The 27,428-nt window shown below is 47.4% G+C and overlaps 1 protein-coding gene across 1 annotated transcript in view; it reads left to right on the top strand.

The window, feature by feature from the left end:
- Nucleotides 1-27,428, top strand: part of PIK3C2A (phosphatidylinositol-4-phosphate 3-kinase catalytic subunit type 2 alpha) — a 2,027,647-nt gene that overhangs the window by 1,593,926 nt on the left and 406,293 nt on the right. Inside the window, exon 27 of the mRNA XM_069623772.1 lies at nucleotides 11,442-11,649. Coding sequence (XP_069479873.1) covers nucleotides 11,442-11,649 — 208 coding nt within the window. The remainder of the gene's footprint in view (nucleotides 1-11,441; nucleotides 11,650-27,428) is intronic.

Raw genomic sequence — 27,428 nt, 5'->3', positions numbered from 1 at the left:
AAGAACGCAGGCTATCCTGGGCAAGGTACAGCATCTGCTGACCACGGACGTGGCCAGAGTGAGGTCCATCAAGTCCCTCCTTGGGATGATGTCCTCTTGCATCTATCTGGTGCGCCTGTGCAGGCTCCGGATTCGTCCTCTGCAGGAGTTCCTCGACGCCCGTTGGATGCAAGCGACGGACAGCTTTGAGGACAAGATCTTGCTCAATTAAGTATTCCGCCAGGCGATTCGATGGTGGGGCAACCGCGCCCATCTCGCCGCAGGCACGTACTTTCAGACCCCAGCATACCAGGTGACGGTGACGACTGATGCCTCCCTGGAGGGGTGGGGAGTGCACACCGGAGATCTTCATGCGAGAGGCCTGTGGCTCCAGGAGAAGAGGCCGCTCCACATCAACATACTTGCTCTCCGAGCAGGATTCTGGGCCCTCAAGTCATTCCTCCCGTCCCTCAAGGGCAAGGTGGTGAGGATCTTCACCGACAACACCACCACGATGTTCTACATCCGGAAGCAGGAGGAACCAGATCCCCAGCCCTGTCCAAGGAAGCCCAGGATCTGTGGCACTGGGCCGTTGCCCAGGGGATGTTTCTGGTGCCTTTTCATCTAGCAGGGATAAAAAAACACCATCGCCGACTCACTCAGCAGGGAGCTGCGCTCTTGCCACGAGTGGGAACTACGCCAGGATCAAGTAGATCAACTCTTCCGGCGATATGGCAAACCCCAAATCGACCTGTTCGCGACGGCGACGAACTCCAAGTGCCAGAGGTTCGCCAGCATGTTCCCCCAACCGAGGAGCATGGGCGATGCTTTCTCGTTCCCCTGGGACGGCCTGTTCGTGTATGCGTTCCCGCCGTTGCCGTTGCTGCTCAGGCTCATCAACCAACTCAAGAGGTCCCGGTGCAGGATGATCCTCGTGGCCGAGACAGATATGGTTCCCGGACCTTCTGGACTTGTCAGCATCCCCACCAGTCAAACTGTCGACGGACGCAGATCTTCTCTCCAGAGAAGGAGGCGCCATTCTTCATCACGACCCGGAGTCGCTGAACTTGCAGGCTTGGCTCCTGCAGCACTAGAGTTTGGAGTATACAATATCCCGGCTGATTGCAGAGAGGTTCTTGCAAAGGCCAGGGCGTCCTCAACTCTCAAGCGCTACGAACACAAATGGAAGAGGTTCTCTGTCTGGTGCCGTGCACAGAAGATTAACCCTCTACGGATTACAGCCCCTCAAGTGCTACCGTGCTTACTGTCGCTGGCCAAAGCTGGACTAGCTCACGCTTCCATCAAGATACTTCTGGCAGCGATTTCCCGATACACCAGAACTGCAGGACGGTCGTCCCTGTGATCTCATGGCGTGGTGAATGAGTTTATGAAAGGACTGTTCCGATCGTTCCCGCCGGTGAAGGCTCCAGCCCCGGCGTGGGAACTCAACGTGGTGCTGACCAGGCTCATGGGCCCGCCATTCGAGCCTTTGCATTCGGCTCCGTTGAAGTTTCTGTCATGGAAGACAGCGTTCCCTGTGGCCATCACCTCTGCACGACGTATGGGAGAGATTCAGGCCCTTCCTGCAAGCCTCCATACTTGACTTTCCACGAGACGAGGGTGGTGCTGAGGACGCACCCCTCCTTCATGCCCAAGGTGCCATCGGACTTCCATCTCAACGAGCCCTTGATGTTGCCAGTCTTTTTCCCATCATCTTCGTCGCGGCCGAGAGGACCCTGCACTCGCTGGATGTAGCTACAGCCCTGAAGTTCTACGTGGACCGAACGAAGAGACATCACAGCTGTTTGTGAACTTTGGACCTGTGAACCAAGGGAAGGCTCTCTCGAAGGCTTCCATTTCCAGGTGGCTTTCCAGCTGCATCATGCACTGTCATCGGTTGGCAAACCGACCGTTGCCCGGCCGTCCCAGAGCCCCTTCGACTAGAGCGATCGCTGCTACCACGGCGTTCTTGTCTGGTGTGCCCCTGCTGGACATCTGCTGGGCTGCTACGTGGAGGTCGATGCACACCTTCACGAGATTCTACTGCGTCGACCGTGATTCCAGGGAGGTGTCCAGAGTTGACCAGGCAGTGCTGCGCAACCTGTTTGCTTAAGGTGAGCCTTGTGAGGAGGTAAGAGATGCTTAATGTTGAGTTTTATGTAATGCTTAATGTTGAGCCTTGCCACCTCCCGTGGTTGTGCATGTGTGTACTGCTATGTATTCTTATATTCATGAGCATGTGAATCCATGCCAGACCCCATGCTGGAGAAGGAACAAGTTACTTACCTGTAACTGTTGTTCTCCAGCATGGGTCTGGCATGGATTCACATGCGAACCATCACTCTCGCCCCTCTGCGGCTCTTCACTTGGTCATACTGCCACTTTTCGTGCTACCAAATCTGAGGATGGCTGCCAAGGTCGGGGCTTAGGGAGAGGGCAGTCATTGGCTGGGGGCAGTATGACCCAGAGACCAGTGATTGGTTACTACTAAGAAAGACAGATCAGAAACGAAACTGATACTGATTTTTTCTTTACCGAGGATTCCCAGCCTGATGACGGGGAATATTCATGAGCATGTGAATCCATGCCAGACCCATGCTGGAGAACAACAGTTACAGGTAAGTAACTTGTTCCGTCTTGGACAATGAACGTCAAGAAAGGTGAAAAGCTTTTTGTGGGTTAGGCTAGTTGTTAAAAATGAATTTTCAGAATCAGTCCTGTGGACAGATTCAGTATCCAGTGATTTAAACTAAAACATTTCAGAGAATGATTTCATAGTGAAACAATTATAACGAAAAAATATCGAATTTATTTAAATAAAATATATATGGAGGGTGGGGTAAGGGGTTCAAATGGGGTGGCGGTTGGGATGGGGTTAAAAGCATAGTGAAACAGGGGTTTGATGGGACCCCCACACCCCAAACAAAAAAATCGATATTCTTTCTTTATACAAGTTTCATTAAAATATTCTCTGAAAAAGATTTTAAATAAATCACATAGAACTACAGATTCTAAGAGACCGTCCTATTCTGGTGAACATGTGTAGACACTGATGTCTGGCTAAACACTTATCTGGGTAGTGTGACTGAGCAGCAAGACTTAGACTTAATTGGGAGAGTGGTGAAGGGTTCAGTTAGGTACACACAGAGCACTCAAGTTAGGCAAACTACAGTTTGTATACATACAAATACAGTTGTTTATTTAGGCATTACACAAACCACAGATAAGTAACTCACTAAAACATTCACTACTTTAAAATATGCATTCACTTTGGTGTGCACTGCTAAGAGCTCGGACTCTTCACTTTTTAGAATACAGATAAATCCGTTTCACAATACTGTAGGATAGCACACTAATGCTGAAAATAAAGGAGTAAAAAAAAACATAAAGCCTCATCAATAAATGCACTATAACTTAAAAAGTCATTTCCTTCCTAGAAAAGAGGGTACCTCGTGCTATAGAATCACAGGTCCCAATGAAGTTATTATCAGAAAGCTAGGAGTCTTTTTACAAGGTTGACAAGGAGTTGGCAGAGCCAACAGGCCATTTGTAAGTGTCTCAAAGTTGTATAAAAATTGAAGAAAAGTTCTTAGAAGGCCCTCTCCCAGTCCAACCACCTTGAGAGGATCCTTGACCAGAACTCCCCCGCTCCCTCAGGCAAAGGACACGTAGGGTTAATGACTTTACGGCCATTAAATCTTATGGAGGTGGGTGGGGGCGATGGGAACAGATGTGTACTCACTCGCTTTACTGCGTTTCTCTCAGGGATCACCGTAGAAGTTCCTGAAATTGCTGGGTCTCCCTTTCTCATACCATGATTCTGTTGAACAAAGTCCAGAGGTCATGGGTGCAGAGGTCACTTTTGCCGTTGGTTTTTGTGTCCCGTAAATTCACGGCTCCGGGTTCTGATCACTGGACACCTCTGCAAGACTGAATAAAGGACCAATACTCTGGCGACAATCTCAGAGGCCCCCCAGGACATGATGCAGGTGGCGATCGGCGATAGCCGCTTCGAAGAACTGGCAGTAGTCGACACTTGTGGTGGAAACAAAGTATAACTGTTCCTGCAAGGCCCCTCTTGTTGTAGGAGAGCTGCAGCTTCTGGGAAATACTTCTTGTTTCAAAGTAGAGGATCTAGGCAGTCTCAAGGTTCAACTCAGGATGGCGACTGATGCCGCAAAGTACCCCAGAACGAAGCTTTTCTTGCTGCAGTTTTAAAGACTGGATGTTCGAGCAGGGGGTCAAGACTGATTGTTCCCATGGTCCAGGGGTCGAAGCACCAATGAAGGCCTTCTGGAGATCCACAAAGGAGCTGGGCTTCACCGTGACTGTTCAATAAAGTACTGCTGGCTGGCTTGCAATGACGAGTTCTCAATCTTCATCAGGATGCTTCTCTTCTTATGCCTCTTGGCTACAGTGACAATCTTAAGAATGGTGTCAAGAGCCCCCTTTTATCCGGGATTCTAGCTGAAGTCGACCCCAAGCCCACCAGTGGTAAGAATCTACACCATGGGCTGTTCAATCCTTCAGCTACCGGCCGGTGTATTCTTTTTGACAGCAGCCTGAACATGTTCATCACTGCCACTGCAGCCATCCTCAACCTCCTCAATATTCTGAGAACTTGACCACACATAAAATATTACTGACCAAGCTGAACTACTTATGATGTGTTAGAGGTGATTCTCCACGAAAACTTGGCCTGGGACCTTCCTCATGTGGCCAGGAAAAGGCAGACGTTTCCTGATCCTGACCCTTGGGGTGGTTTGTTGTGGGAGGATCACATGGGGGTGGGGGGAGAATCAGGTCGGAAGGACTGGGAGAACCCCTTCCATAACTTCCCTAGAAACGCTACACTTTTCTTTTAATACATCTTTTTATTGTTTTAAAACTATCACATAACAGAAAATGTAAAAGTTGCCATTGCTTAATAAACAAAATCAGTGTAGTATCTAGAGAAGTGATGACATAGTTGTTAGGGAGAATTCTCTGTTAAGGCTAATTTCCCAAACCTAGTGAGTCCCCCAGTAGCTTTGTTGGATTTTTGGCGTTTAATTTTTTTTCCTAAGAGTGAGACTCTCTTTCTCCCACTCTTAGACATGATTTGAGATATCCTTTGACTTTGCAATGTGTTTAATGGGCTATGGGGGCTTTTACTCCATAGGGTTTCATGTGGTTTTTGGTAAGTGTGTTACACAGCACCATCAGTGCAGTAACACAGGGGTGTCATAGTGACCCCCAAACATAGACTCCATACCCTGGAAATGACTACTGTCTCCCAGGGCATGTAAAGTCATCATTGACTTTACTGGTCTTAAATTGGGAACAGAACCAGTACAAACCATCATATTGTGGAAGTACTGGTAGGGGTAATTAGATTGCCCCTGGGTCTGTTTTTCGAGGGGGCACTGTGCAGTCCCCCCTCATCGAGTTTCTGGCTGGTGGAAGTGGTTACCACGCAAAATATTCCTTAAGAATATTTACTATGGGATTTTCCCATTCATTTTAAACGCACCACTTTTTGGTGCATTGTTAAAGATACCGCCGGGTTGTTTATTTAATATTTATTCCCCGGTTGGGTCTTTTTGCCAGGACTCTGTTTTAAAATGGCGTTTGTGTTCGCCTCTGTAACTCCAACCCAAGTCGAACCCTTTGTTCCACTTTTTGGCGGGCTTCTCCACAGAAGCCTCCAAAAGTGTTCCACTCTGTCTGGGTCTACAAGATGTGTGGGAGGGGGGTTTAGGCACCCTGGACTGAGTTGCCTCAGCAACTCAAGTCGCACTCTTGTGTGATTGGCCCAGTGGTGAGCCGCCCGGCTCACCACTTAGCATGTTTGAGTGACAGCTAGGACTGATGAATGGGGGTTTTCTGCATAAAAGCAGGGCTTTGGGGACTGGAACTTCAGAAGTCGCCACAGGACCAAAGAATCCGAAGAGGGAGAAGCTGAGCCGGCCTGCAACGACAACACCACCAGTAGAGCCCTGCTGAACCGCCTCACCACTTCTTCAAACGACAGAGGAGATCTTCATCCCGTAGAGTCTTCTTCCTTTGACTGGTGGGGATAACCAGTTTGCCCGCCTTTTCGCCTTCTCGGATCGTCTCGTGGCCTCCTTGCCTGTGCCAAGCACCCCAGCAACCGGGATACCACGTTTTACCCCTACCGTGAATAAAAGGGTAGTACCTTTTAACCGGAGAACTCCGCGGCTGGTTTCTTCCCTGGCAGTGCAACGACCTTCAGCTTTCCTCCACGTCGAGCATCTCTTCCTCTGGACAACGTTGTGACTTGCACCCGCTGCCAGGAACAACTGCCCCTGCTGGAGGATTCTCTCCGCTTTCAAGGTACTGTGTCCGCCTGGCCTCCCTCGCAACGGTCTGTGTGGGGGTGTCTCTTAAATCCTCAACTTACCACTTGGTTTGGCCCTAGGCTGGCTAACTGAACTTTTTAGAGCTGAACTAATTCCTTTTTGAACTCTCTGCAAGACTTTTCAAGCCTCTTAAACTGTGTGATCTTGGGCGCATTGGTGTCCTACTCTCTCTAAGAGGGAGCCTGGCCTCTGAACTTTTGCTCACAAGTAGACTTTGACTTTCCTGCCTTGCCGGGTGCTTCTAAAGTATTAGTGTTGTGTGCTTTTCTAATTTCTGCCTTTTTCCTCCCTTTTTTGATAACTTATTAGAGTGCCATCTTTAGTTAAGCGCTCACCTCTGTCTGAAAATAAGCAGTGTTAACTAAGACTTGTCTAATAAGGAATAAGGGATGTATATATATTAATAGTGACTGTGTTTTGAATTTGCTTACAATAATAGTGCTGGAGTGTTTCTAAGTGTGTCTTTAAATAAATAATTATATACTTTGTTACCAAAGCTCTGGTCAGTGTTTGCTTGTGCTACTGTATTTTGGTACCTATCTTGTATACTCTACATACGGTCTAACTCTTCTTGAGAGAGGTCTGGCTGCTCAGCCACTGCTACCAGGTAAATCTGGGTGGTACAGACTGCTACCAATTGGGTTTACTGCCAACACCTGTGGTCTTAAGCCTTTTGCAGTGGTCCCTAAGGGAACTGCACAGGTTTCTGCCTAACAATAGTAGCAGAGAAGGGCATGCATTCCATCTTACCATATAACATAAGGAGACATTGACCAGATATCCGTGCCCGTAAGTCCTCCCCAATCCATCTACCCTACACCTTCTGAAACTTCTGGGGGCTGCCCCTAGCATGATAGACCTGTCTCTCCAGGGATGTACATCTATTCACTTCAGCCATCCAACGACTCACCTGTGGGCATACTGCCAACCCCCACATTACTGCTATGGTCTTCTTCATGAGGCCCATTGTTGTGGCTAAGAACACTTTCTCATATTTACTAAATCCAGTCTCTTCCCATTCGCCAATTGACACCAGTTTTGGATCTAAGGGCGAGACTGGGCCCCCAGCATCGTGGAGAGCGTGTGCAAGCCCCTCCCCCAAAAGGCCTGGATCTCTGTGCTGCCCCAGATCATGTGGAAAAAGGCCCCCCTCACCCCACACACCTCAGCTATCATCTTGTGTTATGCCCCACTCGGCCAACACAGCTTTAGAGTAGTACACTCGGTGCAGTACCTTGTGTTGCATGAGTCTAAGGCGGGTGAATATCCCAATCTCTCTTGCAAACATGAGTGCCTCTACCCATTTCTCAGTTTACAGTGCCCCCACATCTCCTTCCCAATGTTTCCCCGAGTTGGTTGTGATCCTTGGCCCTGAGTGCATTTTAGACCTGGCATAGTGTTAGAGGTTAGCTTTAAGGGGCAGCGGGAGATACTGCCAGTGTACCACATCAAGTTCAAACCTATCCAGCACCGGAGAGAGGTTCAGCTGGAGGAAATCAGATAATACCGGTCTCACCTGAATGTGCAAATATTTAAAGCCAGGAACTGAGAACGGATAGGGACAATCCCGCGGATTGATCCCCCCCCCCCCCCCTCCCGTATGGGAAAGAATATTGACTTTTGCCTATTGAGACCCTCCACTCTTAATGGCATACTGTAAAATTTAAACTTTAAAGAAATAGGTCATTTGAACATTGGGGACTTCAAGTCCCACAATGCCCAAAGTACTGGGACAAGGAAGAGAACTCAGAGGCACTAGAATGCAAGATGCAGTCTAGTAGTTCTAATGACCCACACCTGAGCAGGAAATTTGAGCATATAAGACCCCTTCAGGTGCAGGCCATTAGAAGAAGCAGAACGTGAAGTGATTGCCGACTCCACGGTTCAGTGCCAGTAGAAGAAGGGAAGCAGAGACGCCGGAGCCGCTGCCACCTTTATCGATAGAGCGGATGTTGGTCCCGAAAGGGTCTCACCCTTTGATAGCCGTGTATGCAGAGGTTGCGCGGCAGGAAGCGTTGTGAAAAGATTTCCCCCTGAAGAAGTGTGCTATGGTGGCAGGCGTGCACCGGAGTGGTACTGGCACGACCAGGAAGAAGTCATTGAAGTACTGTGTTGTGGTTGAAAGTTGTGAAGAAGTAGTAGTGGCAAGACCACTAAAAGCATTGTTGTGAACTATTGTGAAATCCTCCTGACAAAACATTGTTGCTGACACTGTGGAGTCATCCTGACAAAACATTGCTGTTAATAACAGATATTGTGGAATTGTTTTGATTCCCAAGGAGAAGTTGTTGTGTTGAACTCTTTGCTATAAGTGGAGATAAAAAAGACTTGTTGTCTAGTTGAACTGCTGGTTGAAAGCCAAGTGTAAGTCTTTTGGAGCAAGAAGAACTTTATAATTGGAACTTGATTACCAAACAGAACTTTTCTATTCTGATTAAAAATCCTGCTTTAAATCTGGGGAAGAGGATCCGAACCAGGTTACAAGGATATACAGTTATTAAGTCTGTGTTGAACTTGACTGTTATTCCAGAACTTGCCCTTGGCCTCCCTTTCCCGGACTATCCCAACTTAGTCCTCCTGCCCTCCCCCACTCTTCCCCTGGCACTTGCCTCCTCGGCCCAACCAGCACTTGCCTCCTCGGCCCAACCAGCACTTGCCCACCCCAGCCAATGTGGGCACTGCACTTCTCACTCTACCCCTCCTCCCCCTTTTAATGCATGGGTAGGATTGTCACAAGACCAATATAACCGTTCCTTTGTTGTTAGTTTCATGATTTCCCATGTGTCCCCCACCCCCTCTTGTCTTGTGGTGCCTGGAAACTCCTGGTTATTGGCACCATACAAATATCCAATAAAATACATTGAAATACATTCTGTTGAATTTGAATTGCCATATATTTCTTTTGTGTTGGATGTATGTATAATTGTGAGGGACAGATTGCATTTTCTAGAGTGTTTCCTTTAGTTTATTTTGATAGGTAGGGAATCCTCATTAGGTTAGGGATAGTGAGGCCTTTTTCCACCCGTTTTGAGTTAATAAAATGGCATCTTGTGAAAAACCTCGCATTTCTGACCCCTCACATACTGCAAGAGCTTAATTCTTAGTCTTGCCATTTACTATAATTCTCTCCTTGAGAAAAAGGTCAACTTTGCGACACACCCTCTTCAGGCTATACATACCCCCGCCCCCATCTCCACACATAGTCATCAATTATGATGCCTTTCTGTGTAAAATTGCGCTCTTCAAGTTGCTGCAACTCGTCTTTAAATGCAATCATGTTCCCCTCTCACCTCCCCAATTACCTCACTGTCTGCATCTTGCTGTACTCTCCTCCCCCCACGTTCTGCTACTTGTCTCTGTAAGCTATCTTTTCCCTGCCGTCCCAATGCCTCCTTCCACGTGAACTCTTGCCTAGTTGCCATTCTCCACTTAAATGACTTTCCTGGCCATAAAAGCCATCCCAACTGTGGAACTCGTAAAATCAAATGTCAAACTTCATTGGCTATGGAAGGAGCTACTTTACTCACCCACCGTACTGTCCTAAGTGACTTCCCAATCCACTTGGCTTGTTTATGCTCCTCAGGACTAATCTTTGTGCATTACTTTTATGAAAATACCAGTCTTAGGCTTTTGGTCATAAATATTTGTCTTGTCTTACTGTTCCTGTCTTGGTTTATATTCTTACTCTTACCCCTTTTAAATTGATCAAACGTATTCAATACAACAATTGCTTTTTGTAAAGGCACAAGGTCTGCTCCGGCTCTCTGTTAATGCTCGCTTTGTAAATCATTTATTTTGGAATTGGAAATAACAGACTTGTTCTTCATTAAATACAGAACCTTGTTGTTCTTTTGCATCAGATAGATGCCATTATCCTAGATGTGTTTGGAAATTAAATGCATTCTTTTTACATTTGTCACATCATAGACCAATAGCATGGTTTACTATTTTGTTTAACTGCACACTTCATTCTGCTTTTCCAGAATACTGCAAAGAGCATAATTGTGCAGCCAATAGCCATATTTGTAGGCAGATGTATTGTATCTCCATTAAGAGTTGCATTGCCATTGTAAGAGGTTTTATGACTCCCAGGGGCAAAAGATGCCACCTCCAAATAGCTGAGAAACGGGCCTTCAGGTGATGCATTATTCACCAAGTGGGAATTTTAGCTAGCACCTCTGAATTTCAAACCCTGCAAAATGTTTCTATTAGAATGATGAATATGTTATTGCTACCCTTTACTAACCATAAATGCTTTCTTATAATTATGTAATGGAAACACTGGCATATAACATTCCTCTGATGTCCTTTTACATTCCTCTGCACACTAAGGTCTGGAAGCCCCTGGTCTGGGCACAAGACGTCACTTTCTGGCAAAGCCTTGGCCCTGTTTGACCACTAAGGTGGTAGGTAACTTGTGCAGTATAAAAAACTAGCACCATAATGTAACATAACATAGTATCCGGTCCTTGATATGTGTGTATTGAAAGTGTAAGTAATACATTATTTCCACCTCCAAGTCGCACTGTCCTTTTTAGAATAAAAGGAAGGATGATGCAATGTCTAAATTTGTTTATGGACTTCCTTAAATTTATTGTTGATGTTTGATTTAAGCAAGAATGGTTGAATGAGTGCCAGAGTCTCATTTGAGCATTTATCAATTTTACTGAGAAATTGTCTGGACTTGCTCAGAAAAGGGTTCATAAAGGAGTGAGAAAAAAGCGTTAAATGTCATTTTGTCAGAGACTTGGATTAGGCTTTTGGTCCTCACAATCTGCAATTGATATGGTTTTTATTACATCCCTAAAATCAAATGCTCGTATTGATTGCATATTAAAAATGGTCCCACTCTTTAAATTAGTTTTTCCTTAAAATTGGGCTCAGTGAACAAAACGTGCTTTTGAAAAATAATACACCATATGCAGCCTAGGTTTTGCATCTTCTCGTGACATCTGTTTGTCAAACCTCTTGTGTATGAATGGTTTCTAAAAAAGTTGAGAATTTGCATGAATGACTGTATTGTAAAATAATATGTAAAGTGTGTAGCATCATTTGATTTTAAGCAAAGCTACTGTCCACAACCTTTTTGTTTTCTTGTAGATTGATTGAATCAAGTTTGGGAAGCATGGCCACGAAGTTCAATTTCTTCATTCACAACTTGGCTCAGATGCGCTCCTCAGGATTACATAGTAGCAATGAGCCCATCCTTTCTTTCTCTCCCAAAACCTACTCCCTCAAGCAAGATGGGCGCATAAAGGAAGTCTCAGTTTTCACTTATCATAAGCGATATAATCCAGACAAATATTATGTGAGTATTGCTTTTGCTCATGGCAGTACAATGATTATCCTTTTGATCTGTACTTACACATTACTAGCCATTGTGTATTTTCCCATATTGGTTTTATAATCCAGTGGTATGTTTTAAAGTTAAAATCGTGATGTTCATAATTTCCCTGGATATTATTTAAAGAAAGCCTGCATTGAAACAGCCAATGAAACCTAGTCTTTTTTTGTACTTTCTTAATTACACCACCACAAGAGAACCCTCTTTTGTACTGTACCCTTCTGTTTTAACCACTAAAATGCCCCATATACCAGCCTTGCACTTTTAATTTCAAGTCTTTTAGCAAATATTTGTTCACCCTTTGGTCAACACAGAAAAGATCATCAATGTTCTTTATTCATGCCAGAACGTATCATAATGGAAACATATTACACTTGAACACCTTTAACAATTTCTGTTCTTATAGCTTTTCATGCTAGATTCCTCCACTTGTAAGCACTGTAATAACAGACATGATTATCATCCAATTTAAGGGTACTCTACACATTCAGATCGAGAAAAAACAAATGTAAATGCCTACCTCAGCAGTAGGAACTAAACGCATTAGGGATATCTGATTGCCTGGGTAATTTTGCTGCATTTGGTGCAGCTTTTTTGGGGGAGGGGGCGGCAGCTTTCCCACAAGCCCCTCCCTTCCCCAAACCCCCACTGGACTAAAAATGAATACAAAATGGACCCTAATCCCATTCTCCTAAAAAGAAAGCTGTGAAAAATGCAGCAAAACAGCCTTTTCAACAAATGCATTTAAACGGCCGTGACCAAGTGGGCAGTTCCCCACTTAACCTATGCCAAATATGGTGGGTTAACTGGTGTGAGGGGTCAGAAATGCGAGACGGACACAAAGGTAAGGTTTAGCTGTTTATTAAATGAAAAAGGATGGGATAAACACCTAACTTTCCCTGTCCTAACAAAGAAGTCCCTGCCTAACAAACTAAAGAGAAGTGACCTAGGGCTCTAGGATGACCTTGACGGTATCCCAGCGGCAAATCCGCTGGGATAGCGCTAATGCAATTTGCAATACCGCAATTCGGTCCGGCGCTATTAGCGCCAGATCCCGAGTTGCTGGGGGTGGGAGGTGTACCCAAGGTCACGGGGGATGGGTTTCCGGGTTGTCCATTCTTGGGGGTAAACCCCAGGCAAGTCTCTGGCAGGGGTGAGAGCTCAGGGGGGTTTGTGATCCGAAGCGTATTGGATGTCGCGCAACAGGGCCTTCCATGATTCTAGGGTGTCATTGGAGTCATCATCGTTTGAGTGGATTCCATCCTGCCAGGCTCTGGTCTCTGCCTCTGTCCACTTTTCCAGGTCCTTAAGCCAACGTCCATGCCTCGGGCCCCCTGGTGATTTCCATGCCATAGCTATGGACCTTTTTGCGAGGATGCAGGCTAGGTCCATTAGTTTGACCAGGTGTTTGTATTTGCTGAGTCTGGGATGGGCTCCCAGGAAGCATTCCTTTGGGTTCCACTCATATCTTGTGAGTCCCGCTTTGGTGCAAGTGCTTTCCACCATGGACCAGAATTTCGCCGTTTTGGTGCAGGTCCAGAACATGTGGATCATGTCCGCTTTATCATTTCCGCACCAGGGGCAGTTCGGTGATGCTTGTTTGTTAAAGGTAGCAACTCTTAGTGGGGTCATGTATGTTCTGTATAGCACATTCAGTTGAACTTGTTTGAATCTAATGTTCCTCGAAACCTCTTAGGGGTATAGTAGTATTCGCTCCCATTCACTGTCAGTTAGTGCGGTCCCTAATTCGGTTTCGCATTTTTGTCTCAGGGATGCGCTTTTTGGATTGGGTCTATCATTCAGTTTGATGTATAAGCTGGAGACCGGCTTCCAACCGTCTGCTAGATCGTACATCTCCTGGAGGAGGGGGTCCGGTGGGGGTTCCTCTGGCCAAACAGGCCATTGTGCCCTGGCTGTCCACCGAGGCGGTGGTACCACAGGAATTTGGTGTTCGAGATGCCTTCATTAGCTTGTAGCGATTCAAGTTCTCTGAAGATGCCATCTTCAAACAGGTCACCCCATGTGTAGATTCCGGCTCTCTCCCATTTCCTGGCTGTCGCTAAGTCTGCTTGAGTTTTGCATACATCCGCCAGAATGGGGGTGTTGGGATTGTAGGGATGTTTTAATTGTCGAAGGAAGCCAGTTCTGGCCCATATCTGTCTGCCCAGGGTGACAATCATGGGAACTTCGGATATTTGTTTCGTCGGGTTCCAAAGCATTTCTTTGGGGAATAGCTTGGAGGTCGCAGGAGCCCCACTTCAGCTGACGGGTCATCGGAGAGCCATTTCGTCACGTGGCTGAGCTGTGCAGCTAGATAGTACCTTTGCAGATCGGGTAGTTGTATCCCTCCTTCCCTGTACGGGAGCGTAAGTGTAGGTAAAGAGAGCTTGTGTCTGGATGACCCCCATATGAAGTCCTTGATTAGAGATTCCATTTTCTTGAAGAGGGGAGTTCTGATGTAGAAGCAGACGTTCGTGAAGTGATATAAGAAATGGGGGAGAACTATCATCTTGACTATTGCCGCTCTGCCCATTACTGCCAGTGGTAGCTTCGACCAAAAGTTCATGGATTTGCGGTGGGCACTTACTGCTTTTTCAGTGTTGTGTTCATGCGTGAGCGCAGGGGTATGACACACTTCGATTCCCAGGTACTTAAACTTCTCTAATTGCCATTGTATCCCGACGTCTGGAAGGTCGGACTTATCCAGACCCCTGAGTCTGGCCAGTGGGAACGCACACGACTTTAGCTTGCTAAATGTTATCCCAGAGTATTGGGCATAGTTGTCTAGGATGTCCAACACGACTTGTGCATTGAGCTGAGGGTTATTCAAATACCAGGAGGACGTCGTCTGCATACATGGATATTATGGCATGGTCACTGCCCAGCTCAATGCCCGCGTTGAAGTGTTGTTTCCTGACATAGGCAGCCACTGGCTCCAGGCCCAGTATGTATAACATCGGGGACAACAGGCATCCTTGCCTCGTGCCCCGCTGTATCGCCCAGACTTCGGACACCGTCCCTCCAGTCTTCACTCTCGCTGCCGGTGTATTATACAATACCTCAACCCATTTTACAAAGCCCTCGCCAAAGCCAAATTCCCTCAGCACTTCGATCAGCCACTCCCAGTAGATGGAATCGAAGGCTTTTATAGCGTCTAGCGATAGCACTGCTAGGTCCTCATCTCGATCATAGGTCTCTGCCATGATGTGTTGGAGCCTCCTCAGGTTTGCGGTAGTATTGCGTCCTGGAACGAAACCATTCTGGTCCTCGTGAATCAGGGTTCCTACCACCCTCGCCAGCCTCTTAGCCAGAATTGTGGTCAGGATCTTGCAGTCATAGTTTAGCATGGCGATTGGGCAGTATGATTTACAGTTGTCGACAGGTTTGTTGGGTTTAAGTATAGGGATGATAATTGTTTCTTTCATGGAGTTGGGTAGGATTCCGTTTTCGTATGCCTCCATATACACCTTGTGGAGTATTGGGGCGAGGGTCGCTTCATACGCTTTATAGAATTCTGGCGGAAGCCCGTCACTTCCGGGGGTCTTGCAGGTGGATAGCGATCTAATCGCCTCCGTCACGTCTTCTGGAGTGATTTCCGTGTCCAGTAGCTCGCTTTGGGCCTCCGTCAATCTAGGGAGCTCAATCTCAGCCAGTGTAGCCCTTATATCCTCCACTGGTATTTTGGTGTCGTGGGCATACAATTTGGAGTAGAAGGCCACAAATGCAGAGTTAATATCTTGTTGCGTCCTGTGGGTTGTCCCCCTTTCGTCAGTTATTTCAGTTGGGAGGTGTCTTGGGAACTCGCGTTTGCACAGCCAGGCCAACATTCTCCCAGGTTTATCTGCTTCTTTGTGTGCCCTGGCTATGTAGGTCGTGTAGTCGAATTTAGACAGTCTATTCCAGGCCAAAAGGCATTCCTCCCGGGTGCCCTTCAGTTCTGTTTCAGCGTCCGGCATGATGTCGATTTCGGATTCCAGGTGTGTAATCTTATTCTCCAGTTCCTCCAGTTCCAACTTCAGATGCTTGCGGATGCCACTAGCTCCGGATATGACTTCTCCCCGTGTCACAACCTTCATGGCCTCCCATAGTGTGCTCCAACTTGACACTGAGCCTGTGTTAATGTCTAGATATTCCTCAAGTTTAGCACCAAGTTCCTCCTTAAATGCGTGGTTTGTGAGTGTTGCCGGTGGCATTCTCCATAGCGGGATTGGCGGTCTGGGTCCTCTAGGAGCCCATTGCATAATCAGCGGTGAGTGATCGGATATGGTTCTGCCTAGATACAATGTGGAGTCTACTTGTTGAGCCAGCTCACGGTCTATGAACAAGTAGTCTATCCTCGTATGGACCTTGTGCGGGGCCGAGTAATAAGAATAGCACCTCTCGGTGCGATGTTGTTCCCCCCAGATGTCCACTAGGTCGAGCTGCTCTATTGTGGTGTTTAGCACGTTAGATGCAGGGTTATTTAAAAGTCGGGGGGGGGGGAGTCTGATCTGTCCATAGCTCCGTTCCTAATGCAATTGAAGTCGCCACCCCATATGAAGGCACTCTCTCTGCGAAGAATCATTTTAGCACTGAGCATTTTGAGGTGTGAGGGTATTCCGTGTTGCGGAAAGTATGAGTTCACCAAGCAGACTGACGTGGATTCGATAGTTCCCCATAGTATTAGATATCTGCCCTCTTTGTCGGCTTCATAGTCCAGTAGCTGGAAGGGCACAGTCGGGTTCACCCACGTGAACACTCCTATAGCAAATTTGGAGTAAGGCGCCCATCTTCCGATCCCACCCCATCTTTCGGATATTTTGGCTGTGGATTCTTCCGTGAGGTGAGTTTCTTGAAGCATCGCTATCGATACCTTTTTCCTGTGCAGGTAAGAGTGGATCCGATTCCTTCTAAGGTACTTGCCCATACCCCTCACAATTCACGTCATCACCTTAAGTTGGAGTGCCATTGAGTTGGTGTCTTGGTTTCATCTTTCCGGTCGCCCTAGTTTTCACGGGGCGGCCCTTTCTCCAGGTGGTGAGGTTCCCCCCCTGGGTTCTGGTGTTTTCTCATCCTCGGCCCCCAAGGACCTCCGGTCTCGTGCTTCCCCTCTCTTAATATTTCGAGGACTGTTGTGTGAACAAAACGATTAACAAAACTGGAACTGGTGCGCCCAGCAACGACAAGTTCCTGCTGGTGCTCAGGCGCTCTCGTACCGTCAGGACCCATCCGGGTGTCAGGCACGAGGGAGGTCGGTCAGGCAACTGGCCTGTCCTGAACTGTTCGTGGGGGTAGGGCTCTGTGCCTGGCGTGGGCCGAGCGAGGGCCGCATCTTCGTAGCTAACTGTTGGGCGATTTTACTTTCTCTTTGGTCATTTGCCTTGCGTTTGAGTTAGCTTTATGAGTCATGGATTCGTCCATGCCTCAAGCACAGGGGATTCTTCAGTTTTCTGTGGGTTGAGGATCTTTATCTGCGACTAGATTGTTGTCTTCCAGCCACATGTTTGCAGCTGCTGGGGATTCCAGGAAGATCGCCCTCCCCTTGTGGATCACTTTCAGTCTGGAGGGGTATAACAGCATGTACTTCAGGTTCAGTTGCCTGAGCCGGGCTTTAATCGGCACAAATGAGTTCCTCTCCCGTTGGACTTTCGGGGTGTAATCGGGGTAGATTGTGATCCTGGAGCTCCCGCGTTCAATGGGGCCCTCCTCTCTGGAGTGCCGGAGGATGGTCTCTCTATCCTGGATCGAGAATCCTTGCGTTAGTCTTCCAGCGCCCACCTCCTGTTGTATCAGGGATTCTATATAGGTTGTCGGATTCGAGCCCTCGCTTCCTTCCAGGACCCCAAGTATTCTGATGTTGGCGCGTCTGGCCCGGCCCTCAGCCCTGGCCTCAAGTGTGAATACCTTTCGTTCCAGGTCCAGCACCTTAGCTTTCAGCTCCGCTGTGTCGTCTGACGTCTCTTTTATGGTTGTTTCGGCAGTGGTCACTCTGTTAGGTTGCGGGCATCCTGGCGCATGAGTTGTAGCTCGGATTTGAACTCCCCGATTCTGGAATCTATAAATGTGCGCAGTGATGCAATTGCCTCCAGTACCTGGGCTTGATTTTCGGGGGAGTCCACCGGTTTTGCTTGTGGAGGTTCGGGGGTAGAAGTGGGCGGCTACGGAGGAGTTTTCACTTAAGGAGATACATACGTGTCCATGGTGCTTGTTTTCGTCTTATTCCTGGCCGCCATGATGAGGGGCGTTCAGAGACGCCACTCGGTTGTGTGGGGTTAGATGGTAGTGGACGTCGCCTCCTCAGCAATGCCCCCACCAGCACGGTGATTTTGGTGTGCGGGCTGGGGGAGCTTATGGTTCCGGGGGTGGGGTGGTCTGTTTTTCACGGGATCAGTGTTCAAGCTCTCGGAGGGGCATACAACAGCACATGTTCGATTGGTTTATGCCCTCACCCAGTGCTCTCCTCACCTCCACCTTCTTTTGCTGTCGATGGCGAGGCTCTCCGCACCAAGGGGTCAGTGTGTCCACTCACGGTGCCGTAGTCCAGGGCCCTGGCCCAGTCTACCCGGATGGGTGCGCCTGGTTGTATCCCCGGTCGTCGCTGCAGCAACAGAAGATCGGACCCGGGTGGTGGGAGGCTCCTCCTCCTTGTTTCGGTCGTGGCAGCAGCTTGTGGATCGGCTTCGCTGCAAAGGCAGCTAGCGTTTTCCTCCGGCACGGCTTCAAGAGATGGCCGCCATCTTGGGTCCCACCAGCAGTGGGTTGGGGGGCCTTTGCTGGGGAGAATCTGTGGGTCTGGAGGTCCGAACCCAGGAGAAAACCACAGGATCGTGTCCGGGGTCGGTTCTCCTTCCCTCAGAACCGGTTCTTTCTGTCTCAGGTGTGATTTCAGGCAGGCAAAAGGATCAAGATACGGCGTCTCGGCCGGAGCACAGCGACTCAGCTTCCACTCGCCTTGAGCTCCAGGCCACGCCCCCACCGTGGCGCTATTAGAACAGCGGTAATAGTGCCACAAATGGGCGGAAAGTGCAGAGATTTACCGCCAGCAAAAATCTGGAGGTAAAGCTCCCACTTTCCGCCCAAACTCGGGATTGGGCTGTGCGGTAATGCGGCAGTAATACAGTACTAGCGTTCCTGACATATTTTTGCCACTCCGTCCAACCTGTGATGACCCCCCTAGTATCTAAAAAGTATGCCCCTCACACGAATACATACAACAAAATTATACAAGGAATGTATGGCTAACTTTAGTTCAACAAACCACTTTATCATTTCTAACTTAAAGAGGTCTGAAAGTACTCCTTGCAACCAGGGTTGGACTCCTGTCCCCTGGATATATTCAGGAATACTTTGAACACAGTTCTGACTTAACAAAGTTCTATTCAAAGCAGCACAAAAAGTCTCTTCCAGTGACTCTCTTTCCCTATGACACAGCAAATGTTTCTTCTCAATTTAAAACAGGTGTTTTCCACAATATCCTTCTTGGAATGGTAAATGTCTCTTTCATAGCACAAGTTCAAAACCAAAGCAATTGTTCTTTCTGAATATCCAACAATTATTAGCATATCACACCTCCTTCAAATGAACTACTTTTGTCAGGATAGCACCACAACTTCTCTTGGTGATACCACGGCTTGTCAAACAAATGTGAAAGTTAATGAATTCTTTTGATTCAATAAAGGTCTTTCCACCACACCTTTTGTCACAAATATACTTCATCAAATCATCTTCTTCGAAGGGATTGTGTCCTCTGACGTATTCCTTATCTTGATAGATTACATCCCAGCATGCTGGCCTCAGAATTTTTTTCAGTTGAGGGCGCTGCGAGTCGACATTCCTCGAGCTGGTGTCCCTCGACAGCCACTTTCTCTGCGCCAACGTCATCGTGCGTATAAATGGACTTGCGCGGTGACCGTTGCTCAGTTCTGTTTTTCCGCACTTCGTGGGCCTCGGAATCGTGTTGCTCAGTTCTTTCTTCAAGTAGATTCTACTTATTCCTCGAAGATATCATCTTTATTCCATGGCTTCCTCATCCGAACCGTCGACCCCACGGTCCGGCTTCAAAAAGTGTTGTGACTGTGGGAAGAAAATGTCGTTGACGGATCCTCACAGGATCTGTTTGTGGTGCCTGGGATCGGAGCATCACTGTTCGGAATGCGAGGACTGTATGTTTATAACGGCGAAAGCCTTGAAGGAGCGTAAGGGGAAGCTAGAAAGAAGTAAGACTCTTAAAACTTCTACTCCTTCGAAAGTTTCCTCGGCAGAGTCGAGACATTAGTCTCCTCGCTGTCACAGGAAACATTCCCGTTCAAGGTCTCAAAGCGGGTTCCCATCAGTCTTCGAGATCGAAACACTCGAAAAAGAGGTGTTGTAGATCTTCCTCTTCTTCGTCTTCTATTTCCCCGGAAAGGGTCACCTGCCCCACGAAACACAGCTCTCCAGCTAAGTGGGAGGAATTCCATAAGAAAATGCTTAGCATCTTCGAGAAAGCGGCCTCAACCCCCTCGGAGACGGCTAAAGTTGATACCCTGGGTGAAAGACTCAGAGTAGGATGCCGATCCTCTCGAGTACTTCGAGGACTCTTCAAACTTTTTCAACGCCCTTTTTGGGTTTGTCGAAGCCTTTGACTTCCACGTCAACAACTTCGACGTTTTCTCAACTGGTGACAACAAATCTGGCCCCTTCTGCTCTAGAAATGGGTTTTAAACCATACCCTAGGTCTGACTATTTTAGAGCTTTGTCCTCTATATATGAGGAAGGGGAGGATTCCGACCATGAGAGACCCTTTAGGTTGCAAAGGACCACAACACCCATACCAGAGGAATTTATCTCTGAAGAAAAAAGGTTAAAGGATCTTCAAGACTCTTTATATGAGGCAAGTGGTTTAGATACTTCTCCAGAAGTAGAATATGCTAAACCAGACCCTGGGGAGCATGCTGAGACCCCTTATAGGGTTCTGATGGCCAAAATAATAGAGTTCATGGGGTGGTCTACACCTTCACCTTCTTTTCAGCAGGATACTGACATTTTAGTTAAAGGTCCACAGGAAGATCCTGTTGTTCCTTTTCATACTGCACTGCAAAGAAAAATCTCTGCTAATTGAGAAACTCTTGAAGTTATCCCGGCAGTTAACAAGAAACTATCTGCCAAATACAGGGTACCTGCTTCAGACCCTGAATATTTGAGCAAACATCCAACTCCAGAGAGTTTGGTTGTACAAGCAGCAACTTCATCGAACAGTAGATCTGCATACCCTACTATCCCACAAGACAGGGATGATAAAAGGTTTGACGCTATGTCAGTCTTTTCGGCATGTAGCATGTCGCTTAAATCTATTAACGCCACTTGCATGCTTGCAAGATTCAGCCATACACTTCGGGAGTGTGCTTCATCTGCAGCTGACTGTCTCCCGGAAGGAGAGGAAAGGGAAGCATTTTTAAACATCATTAAAGATGGGAAGGATGCAATGTGCAAGTCCCTTCAAACTGGCATTGATTCTGCTGACAGTATCAGCAGGGCCATGGCGGCAAGTACTACAATCCACAGATTTGCGTGTTTGCGAAAGTCTGGTTTTGCTCCAGATGTACAGGCCAGACTTTTGAATATGCCCTTTGACGGCACTTTTTTATTTGGTAAGAAGGCTCATGACAGCCTGGAGAAGTTAGAAACATCTAAGGCAGCAGCGAAATCTCTTGGAGCTGCAATCCGTCAGTCTCTGAATCGCCCCTCAGGAACCTCCTGGAGGTGTAGGTCCTTTTTGCTTTTACTCCGCATTCGGAAAAGGCAGAGGACAGCTAGCTCAAAGGGGCCAAAAACGATTCACCTGTGGTGGACGGGTTAAAGATACAAAAGCCGCAGCAGGAGGTGCACCTTTACCCTCGGCATCTGCGTCAGCCGCTTCTAAACTCCTCTGAGGTCTCTCCTCACAAGACACCAGTAGGGGGCAGGTTAACTCAACATCTGGCGGAATGGCAGGCTATTACGTCAGATGCTTGGGCATTGGAGACAGTTGCCCAAGGTTACTGCCTGCCTTTTCTACACACCCCTCCGAGTCATCCACCGGGGAACAACTCTTTGAAGTTTCCAGATCCGCTCCTTCTGCAGGAGATTCTAGACCTGCTAGAGAAAGATGCCATAGAACCGGTATCTGCAGCGGAGAGGAACAAGGGTTGGTATTCCCCCTACTTCCTAGTACCGAAGAAGGACGGAGGGCTGAGACCCATCTTGGACTTACGAGAATTGAACAAATTCCTCAGGAAGGACAAGTTCAAGATGGTAACTCTCTCTCAGATCCTTCAGGCCCTCCAGCTTCAGGACTGGCTGGTATCTCTAGACCTTCAGGATGCTTATTTCCATGTGCCAATCCATCTCAAACACAGGAAATACCTGAGGTTCGCAATTGGCAACTCTCACTATCAATTTCGAGTTCTGCCATATGGGCTGACCTCCGCCCCAAGGGTCTTCACCAAGCTAATGTTGGTAGTGGCTGCAGGTCTAAGGAGGGAAGGGATCCACGTCTACCCCTACCTGGACGATTGGTTGATCAGAGCAGTATCTTCGGAACAAGCTCAGATCCAGCTAGATTATGTCTGCCACTTCCTTTACAAACTGGGCTTCTCCCTCAATTTAAAGAAGACACAGATGATACCATCACAGAGGCTCCAGTTCATTGGAGCGGTCCTGAAAACTTCCCTGGGGAAAGCCTCGCCACCAGAGGTGAGGGCTCAAGATATTCTGCAGATGGTCACCAAGTTTCAAAATGCCCAACGTCTCCCAGCCTTCGACTTTTTGAGGTTGCTAGGCCTCATGGCATCCTGCATCTTCCTAGTGCCAGAGGCTCGCCTGAGAATGAGATCCCTCCAGTGGGCTCTAAGAACCCAATGGTCGCAATTCTCAGGAAGAATGGCAGATCTCCTTCAGGTCTCGGACAGAGTGGCTCGAGACCTTCGGTGGTGGGCCTGTCGGGAGAACATTTTGAAAGGAGAACAGTTTTGGCAACCATGGCCGGAGATAACAGCAGTCACGGATGCCTCACTCACGGGGTGGGGAGCCCATGCCAACGACTTGCCGTCAGCGGTCATTTGTCTCCATCGGAGTCCAGACTACATTTCAACCTGTTGGAGGTGAGAGCTATCGGACTAGTGCTGAAAGCTTTTGTGCCATCTGTACAAGGGAAAAATGTCCTAATAATGACGGACAACACAATGGCCATGCACTACCTCAACAAAAGAGGAGGCGTAGGATCACTGCCACTGTGGAGAGAGGCGATGCAGCTCTGGTTTTGGGCAGTTCAAGAAGGAATCTCTCTATCGGCAGTCCACCTAGCCGGAGAGAAGTACTTGACAGCGGATGCTCTGAGCAGGCAGAGCACAGTCTCCCACGAGTGGGAGCTAGCTCAGGAAGTCCTTCAAGAGATCTTCGCCCTTTGGGGAACCCCTCAAGTGGATCTGTACGCCACCAGTATCAACAGGAAGTGCGATCAGTTTTGTTCAAGGGAATTTCCCCCGAGCTCTAGGGAACGCGTTTGTAGTGGACTAGGAGTTTCCACTTCTGTACGCGTTTCCTCCAGTCCCTGTCATTCCTCAGATGATCAGGAGGTTGAGAAGATTCCGGAAGACTATGATCCTATTTGCCCCAGACTGGGCCAGGAGAACGTGGTACCCGGACTTCTGGACATGTCCATCTGCCCTCTGATTCGTCCGTCTTACAGAGAGGATCTTCTCTCGCAGAAGGGAGGTCAGGTTCTCCATCCAGACATCAGAACCCTCAACCTTCACGCTTGGTTTCTGAAAGGTTGAGATACAAGGATTGGGACCTCTCGGATGATGTCATGGAGGTGTTGCTTTCGGCTAGAAGGCCAGCAACAAAGACTTTATACCGCTGCCGTTGGAACAGGTTTTGCGGCTGGTGTAGAGAAAAGAATATCGAACCCTTTTCATGTGGTACACCAATGGTGTTATATTTTTTGCTCTTTTTGGCAAATTCAGGTCTTCAAGTTGGTACGATCAAGGGCTACCTCGCAGCGCTGTCAATCTTCAAGCGCACTGCGGAGGAGCCATCATATTTCAAATTACCCCTAGTAGTCCAATTTCTGAAGCGGTTAACTAATGTCTATTCCCCAAAGCCGTTTCACGTTCCCTTGTGGGACTTTAATCTAGTCTTACATTTCCTGATGGGTACTCCCTTTCAACCACTCCATTCTTGTTCATTAAGATTTCTCACCCTTAAAACAGTCTTACTAGCGGCTCTAACATCTGCCAGAAGAGTGAGCGAATTACAAGCTCTATCTTGCAAACCACCTCATACAATTTTTCACACAAAGTTGTCTTACAAGTGAAGCCTAATTTCCTCCCAAAGGTAGTCTCTAAATTCCACATCACTCAGAAGATAACCTTACCTTCATTCTATCCTTCTCCCCATCCAGGGAAAGAGGAAGAGAAGAACACAGGCTGGATCCAAAGCGCGTCTTGAGTTTTTATATCAGCAGACTTGCTAAAATAAGGTATGCAGGACACAAATTAGGATTGCCAATCACAAAACGGACCATTTCAAGATGGATTATTTTAGCCATTCTAGAATGCTACAAATTGGCAGGGAAAGAGCCCTCTCAAACCTTAGGGCTCATTCAACCAGGGGTATCGCAGCCTCTTCGGCTCTCCAAAGAGGGGTACCGATTCGTGACATATGTGCGGCTGCCACATGGTCGTCTGCACATACCTTTACAAAATTCTACAATCTGGATTCCTCCTCTAGCCAGGAGACAAGATTTGGCAAAGCTGTGTTACACTCTGTTCATTCTTAAAGGGAAATATTCCAATTTTACTCCCACCTCCGTTTGCACACCACTGCTATGGGAGTCTATCAAGATAAGGAATATGTCGGAGGACACAATCCCTTCAAAGAACAAGTTACTTCTTACCTTGTAACGTTCTTTCGATGGGATGTTCCTCTGACGTATTACTTATCGCCCCTCCCATCCATTCCCGCAGTAAAAACTTCCCTTGTAGTTGCAGCTTACGCTCCTTCAAGGTCAATAACCAATTCATGCACAGCTAAATTTCAAGCTTCAAAACAGAACTGAGCAGCGGTCGGCGCGCGAGTCCATTTATACTCACAATGACGTCGGCGCCGAGACGGTGGCTGTCGAGGGACACCAGCTCGAGGGACGTCGATGCACAGCGCCCTCTACTGTAAACATTTCCGAGGCCAGCAAGCTGGGATGTAATCTATCAAGATAAGGAATACTTTGGAGGAACATCCCATTGAAAGAAAGTTAAAAGGTAAGAAGTAACTTGTTCATCTTTCCTGGTATAGTCGCCTGCCAGGACTAACTACTATGGTCCCTTTCCTAGTACACTGGCCTGGCAGGAAGAAAACTCCTATAACTACTTTCCACTTGATGACAATATTGATTCCAAGATTCTCCACACCAATCTCTTTGGGAAGGCTGGTTGAACAATAACTGTCTTTTCTTAAAGTCTCTTGACTTTTGGTAAGGTGTGTTCCAGTTTTCCCCAAACTGAGAACTTGATTAAGAAGAATTATTCTCAAATTGACTGTTTCTTGGAAGCTTCTTGACTCTTGGCAGTTTGGGTTGCAAGTTTCCCCCAGTTGATATTTCAAAAAGGGAGAGTTGTGCCCTTTTTTGCCTCTGTACAGTTTCACAGTCTCTTGGCTGTTTGCAATGCGAGATAACCTTCCTCCAATTTATATCTCCTGAAGTGGATTTACGTCTTTGTTGTTCTATTGTGGTTTTCTCCCAGCCTCTTGGCTGTTGGTAATGCTGGTTGTAAGCTTTCCCCAATTGTAGTCCCCTATAAGGGAAATTACGCTCTTGCCACTTCTACTATGTTTCTTTAAATATTTGGTATTCACAATTATGTGTCTTCTGCTTTGTTTCATTAATTGTTCGGTATTCAAAATTATTAAACTTCAACAACTTTCTCATGCGCAACGGCCAGCAGTCAGCATTTACAGCTATCGAGAGTTAAGGCGCACTACTGTTTGTTTTAAATAACTGTACTTAACTATGTACACTAGTAAATGTGAGTTGATGAAATTCTTTCAAAATTGCAAATGCAACTGGGTAGCCCCGACCACATGGGACCTCAAAAATTGCAAACATGAAACAAGCCTGTTGCTTCCAACAGGTAACCCCAAAAGGCACTCCTATGGGGCTAATCCCAAACAAAGTTCATTAGAATAACAAGAACAGTTGTTCATTCAAGAAGAGAAAACTTCCTTATTAAGGAAGAAACAGATACAAGATATTCAATAGCAAGATCAATAATTTACTTAATTCGATAAATAATTATTTACTAAGGCCCTGATTCAAAGAACGTTTTCCAATGGGGTTATGCCATTATAAAACGGTTCTGTGAATTAGGCAATTAGTGTAGTAGATTTCCCACTTGGTATGCATTGCTCAAACTTATAACAGAAAGTAAGTTGTCTTCCCTTACAATTTCTCATGTACATACAGGTAAAAAAAGAACCTCAGATCATACCTGTTAGGGTTGGCTCTTATACTTGCATGTGTGCTGAGCCAGGATTGATGTCACCATCAGAATGTAGGCTGTGAGTCTGGAGGGTGAGATTAGAATGTTTGGGGTTGAATGGGTTCTAACCCAGGCAGTTAGATTATGTGAGCCTGGGTGGTGGGAGCCAGTGGGCTCCTGTCCCTTTCCTCTTTATCTCCTAATGACTTGTTGACATCTGATCCTGTAACCTAAGAAGCTAATAAAGTAACCACTATGCGTACCTGGCCTGTGTATCCTGAGTGTCCCTTGGAGTGAACCCTATGACCAAGAGCCGGTCATAACAATTGGCGACGAGGATGGTCCAAGGTATGGTGAAGGAGGACCTTGGAGTGGACACCAAGTGAAGCAAAAGGAGATACAGGTACCTGTGTGATGTCATGTGAGAGAGGAGAAGAGACTCTGCTGCGGGGGGTGCAGGCAAGAGGACAAGTGAATGAAAGGAGAGAGGGAGAGCCCACTGCCCCCCATAGACTGTTTGCGCCCACCACCCAGGGCTGTTTGAGCCAGTCCACCCAGGGCTGGAAGGGACAGCCTGTCAGAGGAGACCCCTGGGAAGAAGGTAGAGTGCCCTCTTTGAGGCCAGGAGTCATTAGAGGCTGTCCAAGAGTCTGGAGAAATGGAAAGCATCCAGGTCTAGAAGAGACAGCCTGTCAGAGGAGACTCCTGGGAAGAAGGTAGAGTGCCCTGTTTGAGGCCAGGAGTCATTAGAGGCTGTCCAAGAGTCTGGAGAAATGGAAAGCACCCAGGGCTGGAAGGGACAGCCTGTCAGAGGAGACCCCTGGGAAGAATGGAGAGTGCCCTGTTTGAGGCCAGGAGTCATTAGAGGCTGTTCAAGAGTCTGGAGAAATGGAAAGCACTCAGGGCTGTTTGAGTCAGCCACCAAGTACTTCTTTAGTCAGCCCCCAGGGCTGTTGCAGGCGGCCACCCAGGGGTGTCAGAAGCATCCTGCCCCATGGAGCCTGGGGCAAGGATGGCCTGTTGGAGTCTGTCAGGAGCAGGCCCCCTGGTACATGAGGAGACATTGGCAGGGTTGCATGAGGCTGCTCAAGTGTGCCACCATTTCCTGAGTGACTATGCCAGCATTTTTTAAAAAGGGGAAGTGTCATTTCCATGCCAAGTAAGCGTAATTGTGCCTTTTATGCACGTGGAGGCTAAAGGTTTTAATGAGAATAGACGCTATGCTGATTTGGTCTTAGGTGGGGACCACGCAATGAGAAAATGGTTACT

This window comes from Ambystoma mexicanum, chromosome 11 (assembly GCF_040938575.1).
Source record: "Ambystoma mexicanum isolate Mex_15411 chromosome 11, UKY_AmexF1_1, whole genome shotgun sequence".
Lineage (NCBI taxonomy): Eukaryota > Metazoa > Chordata > Amphibia > Caudata > Ambystomatidae > Ambystoma > Ambystoma mexicanum.
This window is presented reverse-complemented; position numbering and strand designations above follow the sequence as displayed.